The sequence below is a fragment of the Thunnus thynnus genome, chromosome 19, assembly GCF_963924715.1.
Source record: "Thunnus thynnus chromosome 19, fThuThy2.1, whole genome shotgun sequence".
NCBI lineage: Eukaryota > Metazoa > Chordata > Actinopteri > Scombriformes > Scombridae > Thunnus > Thunnus thynnus.
In genome coordinates this window covers 26,956,270-26,969,991 of record NC_089535.1, presented here as the reverse complement: position 1 = coordinate 26,969,991, position 13,722 = coordinate 26,956,270, and the positions used below count along the sequence as shown (strand labels likewise).

Here is a 13,722-nt window from a genome sequence, read left to right as displayed (position 1 = left end):
GTCATTGTCAGGATGCTACATGAGCACCAGCAAGTGTCAGAATAGCTTGGTCACCCGGCCAGTATTCGCTGGGTTCGACCAGCCTACCATCTGTTTAACTTGTGGATATTGCAACAAGATTCAGCGTTTCATCTCAAGGAAGCTGTTTAAAAAGATTGATTTCAGAGAAATAAGTGAAGAAATGTGAATGCTTCTTGTTGGCGACACCATTTAATTTACACAATTTAATACTAAAAGGACCAGATGAATATATACTGTGTTGAACATACAATAATTTAAGACTTTTTAGGAGGACGCCTACATGTTCTGTTCATGTTTTCAATAGCTGTCATCACCAGGACAACTATGATACATTCAGCTGAAAGTCACCAGTTAACACAGTCACTGATTAAACCAAAACACTGGCCAGCGTGCTAACCTCAGCTTCAAACAGCCGCTGGACGGTTAAAAACTCTGAATAACAGTTAGTTACTGCTGCAAACTGAAGCTCAAAAGGTTAAACAAGCTTCTTAAAAACAGAAAGAGACGGCAGAAAGATCAAAAAATAGAGTGAACCTAAAAGTACAAAGGTGACAATTGTTTCTGACAACAAAACAAACACAGCCTTCCTGGTTTCCGCTTAGGAGCAGCAGAGGTACTAAAGGATGACAGATGTCTCACTTTACTCTAAATCCAAACACCACAAATGGACGAAAAACGTACAAACAAGACAGAAGTTTTGTTCCCTCCCTGTGAATTTTATTTTATTTTATTTTTTCCCCAAGCCTTGTGGGCCCTTTCATGTCTTCGAGCTAGCCTGTGCATTAAAACAGCGTTGATGCTGATTTCTCCTGGGAAGGCCAAATTCCTGGATGGATGGGCCAGCTGAGCAGCTCAAGTAGTTTTATTTTGTTTAGGCACAAGGCACCACCATCAGCAGCCATATCAGCGATGTCATAGCTCCAACTACTGTGGCCATAGCATGCTACACCGACATGCTAGCAGAGATAATGAAGTGTGACCAGTTTGCAGGTGAATGTTCCTTCTCGCATCTCAGACTTCTTTCCTTGTGTTGGTGGTTTCATTGAAGCTTTTTTGCTGTGATACATTTGGCCACATTAATGGTGGAGTGAACTTTTGACACAGGTTTTGTACATCCAACCATCCACCTTGACCTCCTTCCCACAACGTCCATTCAGTGTAAAAACATCACACTTTCTGGATTGGTATTTTGCTGCCAAATACACTGAGCATTCATGAATCCAGAGTCAACAGCTTAAACTACAGTTTATTTTTCTGCTATGAAAACAGATTAAATGAATAAATATCATCAACGAATTCTGTCTCTGAGTTGGAGCAAAGACGTTTTTTTTTCTTCCTCACCAACCATAGAAACTCATCCTTCTCTGCTTCATTTTATATACATTTTTAAACCAAGACCATCTTCTCTTTTTAAATTGAGCTCCAAAACCCATCTGCAGAGTAAAGTATGATGGTGGGCAGTTGCTCACCTAAACTAGCCTGAATGTGCAGTTTAATGCTGGAAGCTGTAATGGGATTGTCTGACTCAATGTCTGACATTTCAGTCACAGCTGGAGGCAGACACAAGAGTCAGCTGTGATGGATGATTTTAAGTGTATGCCTTCATCTTGCCTCAGAGGACACGTTATTAGCAATGAAAAGCTTTAAAATAGTTAAAAATGATTATCTGTAGCATTTGGTCGACCATGTAGAAGAGAGAGAGGGTGAAACATTTGGTACTTGTTTTATAGTCTTTCTCAAATCATACAGTACCCTTTTTTTTTTTTTTTTTCTGAAGGTTGCAATCTTCAGTACCCCCGATGATACAAAAGCCTTACTAGTTGTTATGTTTGTGCTGAGAGTGGTGCAAGAGGAACAGCCAGGAAGTTACTAAAATGATAGACTGGAGACTATGAATATCCACTGTAAATTATATGGAAATCAGAGAAAAACATGACAGCATCAGTTTGTTCAAATACTGAAAGTAAATGTTAAAAAGTTTTTCTGACCGGCAACTTCTAATAGTCGTGCACAAATTCACTTTGATTAAATCTGCAGTAATGGTTTGGCGGGCTTTAGCCACTTGGAGCAGCAGAAACAGGCACTAACACAACACTGACATATTATCACCTTAAAGTTGATACGGCAAACTGGGTAGTAAACAGTTACTTATTTACATATCCAGCAAATATGGAACATTAGTATTCCAGCATTTATGTGTGGTGTTATTTTTAAAATTGCAGGATTCAGGTTAAGTAGGCCATAATAAAAGAAAAGAAAAAGGAAACTTAAAAGGAAATTGGCTATTAACATATAGTATTGTGAAATTGCAACTTAAAAATGAAAAGAAAGGTTGAAAATCCTGAAATGGAAACTAGACAAGCATCAATGTAAATGCTCAAATTAAAAGCTTAAATTGAAATATGTAATTGAAAAAGGAAGTTAAAACATATTAGAACATTTGAAGATATAAGTGTTATCTTTTTGTTTTGTTTTTTTATTTTCCTCCATCCCTTTTGCATTTGCCCAATCAAAATACCACAAGAAATTAGGCAGAATACAAACACCAACACCACATTAGATAATTTTATTCAAATGTAGCGTACATTTTAATCAAATTTTCCAAAAACTGGCAAAAGAAAATGTGTGTGTGTATTTCCATACATTACTGTTATGTGGAAATGAGGAGTTGGGCTCATCAAGATAAACTACTGGTGGTCTTAATTCTCCAGTCCAGAACCATGTGAGGAACGTGATGGAAAATTGTACACATTGAAAATATGCATAAAAACAGATGGAGGTAAATACACTTGTTGACAGGGCCATTTAAAAATCATTGCCAGGACTACAGCGATTAATTGTTTTCTTTTTTTTTTCCAAGAGAATGGCACAGATTGATGAAGCAAGTTGATGACATGCTGGCATATTTTCCATCTCCATTTATGTCTTATTCACCAGACATTCATCACACAATCTGACATGTCTCAAAGCTGATATTGTACAATCTGTCACAGATTTACACCAAGATTTCATTAGACGCATCTCACAGTGTGACATGACATGAACCTGAAAGTCTGTGGTTATCATATGGAGTGGGTATAAGGATTTGACAGGAAATCAGGTTGGTAGTTGTTGACATACCTGACAGTTGGACAGGTACACTGACACAAAAAATGCCTGTTATTTTTTATCCTCCATATGTTACATGGCAAGATCTGCACACTGTTTAAACAACTCCAAGGAGGCAAAAAATCCTCCTCAAAACATTTATTGCAGCTCACCACTCTGTGCAAAAACTGCTTGCACTTTGTCTCTTTTTATGTACGAAATGGTGAGGTGGAATGAAGGTTTTGAGGAAGATTTTTTGCCTCCCTGGAGTTCTTTTAAAGTGTGCGGATCTGATCTGCTGCCATGTAATCTACTCACAGAGACTACACACCTGTTGCCAATCACTGAGTAGGACAGAGCAAAGACGCAACAGTGCTTGGACATTTTTGTCCTCCATATTTATATCATGTTAGGATGCCCAAAAATCTGACATCTAAATAGAAAAAGAAAATTATTTGTGGGTATTTTTTTTGAATAGAGGAAAGAAACATTAACTCATTCAAAAGAGCATGAACAACTCGTGTAGTTAATTGATCATTGTACTGAGGATGGTGAGCAGAGCGGTAGGTAAATCCAGGTGAAAGCTCTTATCACATTCATGTGACCTGTTCAAACCGACCTGGTGTCAAGAAGGTTAGATAGGAGATAAAGAAAAGAGGACATCTTAACTTGAACCTTCAGGTGTGAAGTAAAGATGGAGTTGTGAAGGGGGTGATGGAGTTTGATCAGACAGAATCTTATAAATCTAATATATATATATATATATATATATATATATATATATATGGCGAGGTGGTCAGAATGTACACTGAGGTCTTAATAAGCTGAAGGTTTGCAGACTTTGTCGTGGCACCATTCAAATCACAAAGTTCAGTGTAGTTCTGTTCCCTTTTATATGGAGGCCCAGTTCTACTAGGAAAAGGGAAAAAAACAAATGAAATTAGGACTAACAGTATGTTATAATTCAAACATTTGTCAAACATTTGACATGGTAAGTCAAAATCATGATATACCAAGTCAGTATTTTACTAACTAGCTGAAAGATTATGAGGAAATTAATCTTAACTGTGAGATGTTAAGTCAGTGTTTTGAGATGTGTATTCATAATTATGAAACAATAAGTCAAAATTAGAAGACACTAAAAAGTTTGATTATTATCAAATTGATCAAATGCTAATTGTATGCTTTGTTGTCAATGTTTTGACATCATCATCATCATCATTTTGATCTACATTATGGATTAGCATCCCATCATTTAATATTTGAATTAGGATCTCCCAATTTTGACTTGAATATAATTTTTGAGTATATTTATTGTCATCATTTTTTTTACTGGCAGATTGGCCCCATACATTTACAATAAATGGGAAGTGTACCATTGATTAGGTGGAAAATACTTTTCACCTGTGAACATTTTTATTTATCATAGTTCCTGCACAAAATACTGAAATACTGAAAATACTGAAAATACTAGGAGCTACTTTACATAAATCCCCAACAACCTGAACCACTCAGCCTGTCTGTGCACTTGTCTACCTGACCAATGAGGGAGCACCTCATTGATCAGGTAGGAAGGTGCATAGACAGATAGACATCAAACAGACAGGCAGACAGACAGAAAATAAAAAAAAGATGAAACAGGCAGACAAAGAAATACCAAACTCCTGTGTGAAGCGGAAGAGATGCCGACTCTCCCTCCAGAGACATGGTGTCTCCTCAAAGACACTTTTCATCTTTAACTGTATTTACTTCAAACTGTCCTTGGGATCAATAACTATGCAGGGGGCGGGGTTATCACCTCCTATCGCTGTAAATCTCTCTATCTTTGCCTTCGACCCAGAAACAGAGACAGATACCGCTGATGTGGCCCCCAGCGGGCGTTTCGCACCTCCACTCCAGCTTGTCTGGTAAATATATCCACCTCTCTGAGCAGACGAGCCGCCGGTCCCCCCAACACCCCACCCACCCCCACGTCTCTCTGACAAACCCCCCGAGGGTGAGCCAGGCACCGTGAAACTATCTTTTATGGCTTTTTCCATTGTGGATGTGTAACCTTTGCTTTAGCTCTGTATTTCTTCAGCTCATTGTGTTTTTCCACAAAGTGTTTTTTTCTGGAGCTCAGTTCAGTTTGGATTCGGTCTGACAGCACGGTGCTGAGAAGTCATACAAACACATTTGGTTCTGCTTCATTTTGAAATGAACTTGGCAGGGATTTCTACAACATATTTACAGGCATTCAGAGCCACACAAGGTCAGTGTTACTTTGAAAATAAAGTACTGGGACTGAAAGATACAGTCCAAAGACTAACACTCTGTAGCCACTCTAACGCCCTTGTAAGGTTGTGATGCCCCATGCACCAGAAAATTTGGACTGATGAAAACTGGAGGAACAAAGTAGATACACTTAGATAGTTACCACTCGCTGGGCGCACATTCTGACCAACATGTTGAAAGGTCACCTAATTCTGCCTCTTCCTGCCATCTCAAGCTGCCTGTCAAAAAGATATAGACGAACCCTTCCTCAAAGCAAAAATAAAAAGAAGTGGGTAGCCCACAGATGTATTAAGAGAGCTGAATATGACACTGCCACTCAGCCCTGCTGCCAGTTTTCCCCTGGGATCACTACTGTAATGAAATAATTGATAAAACCGTCTGCCAAATGACAAAGCAGTGGCCTTAAAAGTATTTTCCCCATAGACCACCATTATAAGCAAGATGTCTGTAAAGCTGTTGTGTAAGACAACACAAACTGCAATCAGGGTCAGTTATTAGTCTTTGTATTGTGAATTTTTAAATGATGAAGGTTTCATATTATTTTTAAAACTTTCCCAGAGTTTAGAAAAGCAAAAGGTTTTTTGAGTGTTTGGTGTCATCCCAATGTAAAATGTATGCAACCCTGAAAGCTAGAAAACTTTTATGGGTCATTGGCGAGCAATTTTCATTCAGCGAACCTTTACAACTGGTGTCTAGTTCTTATAATACCAAGCCTCTGTCATTGATTACCTTCTTACTGTATAAGTAATAATTGCTTCGTTAACAAGGTTACCAAAAAATAGCCTTCACATGCCTCAGGTTATCTCCCCCCATCATATGCACCACAACCCCCCTAGTTTGTGAGCTATTGTAGCTAACAAGCCAGCAGTACATGCTAGCTAAGTGGATGTTAATGCTAGGAAGCGTTAACAGCTAGGAAGCGTTAACAGCGCTACCTGCTGGTTGGAAGCGCTACTTAACACAGTTTATCCAAACTAAGTATTTGTTGCATGGACTCTGGTCTGACAACTGACTGCAGACCATGCTGTATCTCTTTTATACGCCAGTAAAAAAGGGTTACATAAAACTGGATGATATAACACAGCTAATATACAGCACCAGTCAAAAGTTTGGACACACTGAGACTGTGAACTCTGTGCTAGGCTTGTGCCAATTGGCGATCGGATCGTATATCGACGATTGGCGGGATAATCAAGATGAGCCATTTTTCTGGCTCTGGTACAAGATGGTGAGGTTTCCATTAATCCCACCTACAAGTCTTTGATTGGCTGATTTTTTTCTCCAAGCCGTTAAAGAGTTATCAATGAGCACAACACCAAAGCTATATGAATAGCTGGAAAAAGGTTTGGGATCAGGATAGTGTTGTTGCATGCAAAAAATTTTGTCTCAAAGAATGCTGTCATTTGGGGACTGGGAGGGACATAGTTTTGTGGTGTTTGTAGAAAAAGAAGTAGGTTGGAAATCGTTTTTCTGTGTCTTGAAGATTTTAAAAAGCCGTTTAAATCCAGCTGTTTTTTGTTCTCTGGTGTAATTCACTTGTATGAAGCCTGTTCCAGGTGTTTTGTTTTGCAGCGAGGAGAATGGATGTTTATTGATCAGGAAGTGAAGGAGTGCAGTGCAGGGAGAGGAGGGGATTGTGGGTAGAAGAAGCCTGAGGATGTGTTCAGACATCAGGAGGGCTTTGGAGGAGGAAAAAAAAATAGACATTCCTCTTTTGTCTCCTATTTTTCCTCTTCCACATTGTCTTTCATTTTCATTCTGTTTGTGCTTTTTTCCCTCCTCACTCACTAAAGATGCAGCTTCTGAATGGTATTTGTATTATGAGACAGAACAGTTGAATGTATTAAATGCTTCTTTGTCTTCTTGTCCGCTTTTCTGTTTGTTCTATTGCTTGGATGTTTGTTTTTTTGTGTGTCTGGTCAATTTGTTTCCTTATTTGTGTGCTTGTCTTACCATTTTCTTGCATGAATGCATTTTTGTTCTAGTTATTTAGTAACTGAAAGGACAAATCTAGAATGATGGACTTCTGAATGGATAGACAGGTAATTCATCAAATGACTAGTTGAATGGATGTTAAATGAAAGGAAAAGGATGGATGGATGGATGGATGGATGGATAGATGGATGGATGGAGGGCTCAGACCTCAGATCTGTTTCCTGTTCAACGCTCCACTTAGTTGCATATGATCTTGTCATTTAGATCAATCAATAGATCAAACTGTTCCTGTCAGCGCTCACATGGACGTCAATATTAAACAGCAGCTTTCAGCTTTACGATTGTCTCTGGAAAGCTTGTTCACAGGCAGTAACTGAGGACTGACCAGATGATCCAAGAATAAATAATCCCTGTTTGAAATCAAGGGTTTCAAACAGACAAAAATCAAGATAGTTGCTCTGTCTGTCTCTAAAACCACAGATTATACTTGTGGTTCTGTCTCTAAAATCACTGATTACACTCACTCTTCTGTCTCTGAAATCCTTGATTTCCCTTGACATTCTGTCTCTAAAATCACTAATAATTTTGCTGCTCCTTTTCCAAAATCGTTGATTACGCTCGCTGTTCGGTCTCTAGAATCATTGATTATGTTTCTGTTCGATTACACTGTTCTGTCACTAAGATCATCGATTACACTTGCTGTTCTATCTCTGAAATCCTTGATTAAATTTGACATTCTGTCTCTAAAATCAGTGATTATGTTACTGCTTTATCTCTAAACTCCTTCCACTCACCATTCTGTGCCTACAATCACCGATTTCGCTGAAGTTTGTCTCTAAAATCATTGCTTATATTGCTGTTCTATAATGCTCTTAATTACACAGCGTCCTGTCTTGGATGACGGAAGTTATTCTGAGCTAACTTGTCTTTCAAATAGGATCAAATAGGATGTAAAATGATGAGCACAGCTCCCAGCTGTTTATATAATGTTTTGAAACCAGAACTTTTCCTTCCTGCCCAGGTGCGAGCCTCCCTAAGCCCCAGGTGAAGACAGCATCTCTTGGTCAGGCCGGTAAGGCTCGCTCCCCTCTGCTGCCCGTCTCAGTCCCCACGGCGCCGGATTTACCAGAGGAGGGAGGAACAAAACCTGCAGAGGATTCAGCTGCCAACGTAAGCCTAGACCAAAGAAACGTAGCAAATGTTGGTGGTTTAGCTTTAACCTCAGGTACATCACTCAGTAAATACATCTAACTGGCCAAAACTTGGGTTTCACATAATGTATATGTGAGATCACAGAGTTTTCATATAGTTTTCACATGGAAATATAAAAATCACATATGCACATGTGCTGTTTAGGGGCTTTGATGTTACAGTGGGAGATACTTTTATACACTGTTTCAGGCATTTAGAAACAGTGAATCAAAATGGTTTTGAGCACATCATCATTTCTTTTTGAGATTTTTTGTATTTTACTGTGCTGTTGTTTGTAGCTGTTGCCATGGGAAACATCAACCAGAAACAGCTGTTAGACTTTTTACATCAGTTGTCTTTGAGCTTGTGTTGTAGTAGTGCACCACAGAGACCATCTTATAATACATCTGGAGCTTCCTCAGTGTGGTAGAGTTTGTCCTGAACTTCACATGACAAACTATCAGCTTATCTAATGGTTTGATATCATGAGAAGCTTGCAACCTAAAACTGGAGCCATGGCTGTCATTTTAGACACTGCAGTGTTGAGGAGGCATGTGAGCAGTGAATGCAAAGATCCTGACTGGCATGTGGATATAGATACAAAAACTGTATAAAAGGTTTACTCACAGCAATAGAATTTATATCTATATATTTTTTGTATTAATTTCTCTCTTCAGTGTCTGCTGTTTTGCTTCTAGTGATACAGTATATCACATTACATCTAGTGTACTTGGAAGTATTGACTGATTGATTATCGGTACAAGATGACAACAGACACAATACAACATCACTCCTTACAGCAGCCAGAATCACACAGAATGAGTGTTTTGTAGTGGACGCCCACTGCATCACCTGAAGTAAAGAGGACCTCAGCTAACCTCAGAAGAAATGATTACATTTTTATGAAATCTAGTATTAGGAGTATTAAGCCTCAGGGAGAAAACCATGTATTTAATGAACAAGGTGATTGTTTAAAGATCATGCATCTAGAAGGGCAGCTAGATGTGAAATATCTGCAGGAAGTGTTATGTTTCATCAATGTTTAGCTTAACACTGATTAATAAAACTGCAAAGTAGAAACGATTAGAAGCAAATAAATATAGTTCTTGTGTTAAAAACAGAAGCGAGCAGCAGAGCGGTGAGTATGACATGTCTGTTAATGTTGTACTGATTGACTTAATGCTGTGGGCGTTATGTACATTGTACTGAATTTATTAAGACAACAAATAAGCATGGAGGAAGTGTGCAGTTTGCATCAAAAGGTAATTAAATCTAGAGTTCCAAGTAATCAGCAAGACTACTTACTGAAATATGATCTTATATAATGTAGGAAACTAGAAATAAAGGTCTGTCTCTAATAGAAATAAGCATGTTAGTGCTACTATGTTTCTAAATGACCTTCACTTTTGGATTTCTGTCACTTACTGTATCTGCAGACATAAATATACATTCATACTGATTAATGTATGTATAATATGTATAATACTGAAGTCAGACTCAGGTACTTTACAGCTGTGTAGCAGGTGTCAGAAGTAACAGGAGTCATAGTAAAACTCTCTTCAAACATCCAGCGAGGAGGAAAGATGGGGAACAGATACAGAAAATATACGAGAGAGAAAAATAGAGAGAAAAAAAGACAGAGGGAGGATCAGACAGCCTGAGGAAGAGAGAGTCACACACTCACTTCACCTGTTTCCTTCCTGCCAGTGTGTCGGTGGCCTTTCAGCTGTAGAATAAAACAGAGTTCATTAGTGACTGAGACTGAGGAGCGGTAGGAAGAAGAAAATGAGGAGGGAGGAGGAAGAGAGAAGAGAAGATAAGGAAAGAGGCATAAAAGACGCTGAAGTGAGGAGGAGGAGGAGGAGAAGAAGAGGAAGAGAAAAGGGAGGAGGAGACAAAGAAGGGAGACGGGTGGGTGTAGGAGTGAGGGAGGGGATGTACAAGTGGGTGAGGAAGGACAAAAAGGAGGATTTGAAGAGGGGAAAGGAAGAGGATGATGAAGACGCTATATGAAGATAAAGGGAAGGGGAGGACAAGACGTGAGGACAGAGACAAGGAGAAGGAGGGAGGAAGGAAGAGGAGAGGAGCGAAGAGCAAGGAAGGTAGCTGGAAGAAGGAGGAGGAGGAAGAAAAGGAGGAGGGAGAGGGGAAGACAGGGAGGAGCTATGGGAAGATAAATTGGACAGCGGAGAGGAAGAGGAGCAGAGGAAAGAGATGGTGGAGAGAAGGAGAAGAGAGGAGGAGGAGGACAAGTAGAGAGAAAAATGACAAAGGGATGATGTGGAGGGACGCTGGACGTAGGGTCTTGTTAAATATTCATATGTGACTCAATGACAATAGGACAGGAAGAGGCGTTGCCACGGAAACGGGGAGAGGATAGAGGAGGAGAGATGAGGAGACAAAACAAGGAGACGAGAGGTGTGAGGGAGGCAGAGGCAAGGAAAGGGTAGGTGTCGCCGTAGCAACTGGGAGAGAGGGAGGAATGCTTCAGGGGGAAGACGGATGGAGGGGAACAGATAAAAAGGGAGGAGAAGGGTAGCCATGACAACGGGAGGAGAGGAATGCTTGGGGAAGGACGGAGAAAAGAAGAGAAGAAGACAGGAGAGAAATTAAGGAGAGGAGAGGAAAGAAAGAGGGAAGGAGAGACAGATACAAAAGAGGAGACAGAGGAGGGAGGGAGGAGGTAAGATGAAGGAAATCAGGAGAGAAGCAATAAAAGTGATAAGGATGAGTGGAGAAAAATGAGATGGAAGGATGTAGAGAGGAGAGAGAGAAAAAGGGGTGTTAAAGGTCAGCAGGTCTTTCTCTTCATCTGCTGCTCTATCTCTGTAATTGATCTAGTCTTTTCCCATCAGCCCTCTGGCCTAACCATCACACACATACACATACATACACACTGTGTGAGTGATTAATGTGAGTACAACATGATTATACTTTTATTATGTTGTTACACCAGTTCAGTATTTCATCGTAGTACGGTTGGAAAGGGTTGATATGGATAACATCTCTGCAAGTCCATTGGTTCCTACTGAGGTAAATCTTCAAAATATAGTGTTTAATTTAAAGAAAAAAGGCTCAGTAGTTCCCTAAAAGAGCTGGGCGCTGTAGTTTTTAGCTAATTTTACTCAAAAAGGAGGAAATTGTGCAAATGTGTTTGTCTACTGAGTGTTTCTGGCAGCAGGACGGTGTGTGTGTGTTCATGGTAATGATGGAACATGTCACCCTGTGCAACAGTGTGATTCATCAATATGTTTTTAATAGGTTTTGGACAAGAGTGGAGTTCTGTAGCACAGAGGAATAAGATATGTGAGGCTTTGATATACACAGAATACTTGTTAGTAGATCAATTCATCGTTGTCTTTTTTATGAGCTTTGCTGTCAATAAGAAAAATAGAGAATATCACCAGACTCATTTCTGAAGTCTGGAAAGTTGTGAACCAAACTTCAGGTTGAAAATGTGTGTTTTTAAGCACCGTGTTTGTCTTCATACATAAGGAGGGAGGACAGAGTGCCCTCTAAACTCCCACCGGCCCGACTGCCTGCCTGATTCAGACACACTCTCTCTCTTTTTGTGTGTGTTTGTGTCCTGGCCTGCTGGTTCTCATCTGACCAGCGGGTCACTGGTTCACACACATATACAAAATGCATCAGCTGACCTTTAACCGTAAACACAGCCGACGTCCTCAGACTTCTTTCACGCAGTTTCGCTCTGTCTGAGAGACGGAGCCGGTGGTGAAGTTTAGACTTTCAGACAGAGAGGGAGGTCACACAACAAGTAAGTTATGATGAACTCGCTGAGGTGGAAAGCATCCTAATGCTTTATTCTCATCTATTTCCTGTTTATTATTATTACTATTATTATTATTATAGTTAGGGCTAGGGGCAGTGTAATTTTGTAGCTCAGTCTCATTATTCTTTAAAATTGCGACAATGGATCTCTGTCAGGATACTGAATCATCATTTCCTGCTGCTGGTGTTGTAATTTTCAGCTTCAGAATATCAGGTCTTTTAAGTTCAAGGCTCTGAAGATTGAAATCCAGACTAGAGAAAGTACATTTACTCTTTTTTGTATGTAGGTCAAAAAGTCATTTTTTAATTTTATTATGACCTAGCTTTACTCGTACAGCTTCTCTATTACTGTGTGAAGAAAGAAAGAAGATGATTAACATTTATTTATACTTCATTAAGTAATAAAACAGCAATATTTAGAGCAGCAAAGCCACTATAGAACCTAATATCTCCCTGTCAGCTTTCCCTCCCTTGCACAAACTTATCATACATCACTGGTTCCAGCCTGATGAATGTCACCTGTTCATGAGGAGGTGAACGTTTGTGAGATTTCATCATTAGCATAATCGACACCCCTAAAAATGTCCATATATGGCGTTTCATTCACAAAAATGTCACCAAAGAGTAAAAAGATGAATTTGACTCTGTGTAGCTTTAGCTGTGCTTTCAGAAACCAGCAGACACATTTATCAGTCAGTACACATATAAGAGGAGCTGAAACAATTAGAAAAAATATGAATCCAGCTGTCAGAGACGTGTCATCAGAGCAGCGCTGACCTGTGACAGAAATAAAAAGGGAATCATTTGCAATGACATGAAGTGAGACACTAAAAAAAAAAAAAAGTGTTTCTAAAGCAAAGTGCTGGGTAATATGAGAGGCGGTCATGTGACAGTCACAGAGATATATTAGAGGGGAGAAGATTACAACCTACAGTAGGTGATGTTACACTGTCAGATGAGACATGCAGGAATATTCCCAGGCTGCTGTTTACAACTACTGAAACAAGGAAGCTGCTGAGCTGAAATATGACGATAAAAAATCACAAAATTGAAAAGATATCACAGTAAATTGAAAGCCATGATGATGATATTACAACTAAAGCAAGACTAAGACAGTTAATATCAGTATATAGAGGAAATAAGAATAAAATCTGTTCAACAATGTGGGCAGAAACCTGGAGGCATGTACAGACAGTTTTCCGATGTATCTACGTCAGTGTGAAACAGAGATCACATGTGCTCGGCTGGCTCCGCTGTGTAGGGTTGAATCTCTGATGGATTATAGAGTGTGAATCCAGGTCAGCAGGCCAACAGAGATAACAGGATATCACAGAGAAACACGGAGCATCGATGGGCATGTTATCCCATCAGTGCAGCGTTTACTGACTCGGTGAAACTCTGCTGTTACGGGTCAACAAATGAGAT

General features: G+C 39.6%; 1 protein-coding gene across 1 annotated transcript in view; it reads left to right on the top strand.

The window, feature by feature from the left end:
• Nucleotides 1–13,722, top strand: part of dcc (DCC netrin 1 receptor) — a 193,189-nt gene that overhangs the window by 160,812 nt on the left and 18,655 nt on the right. The window contains exon 28 of the mRNA XM_067575272.1: nt 8,339–8,487. Coding sequence (XP_067431373.1) covers nt 8,339–8,487 — 149 coding nt within the window. The remainder of the gene's footprint in view (nt 1–8,338; nt 8,488–13,722) is intronic.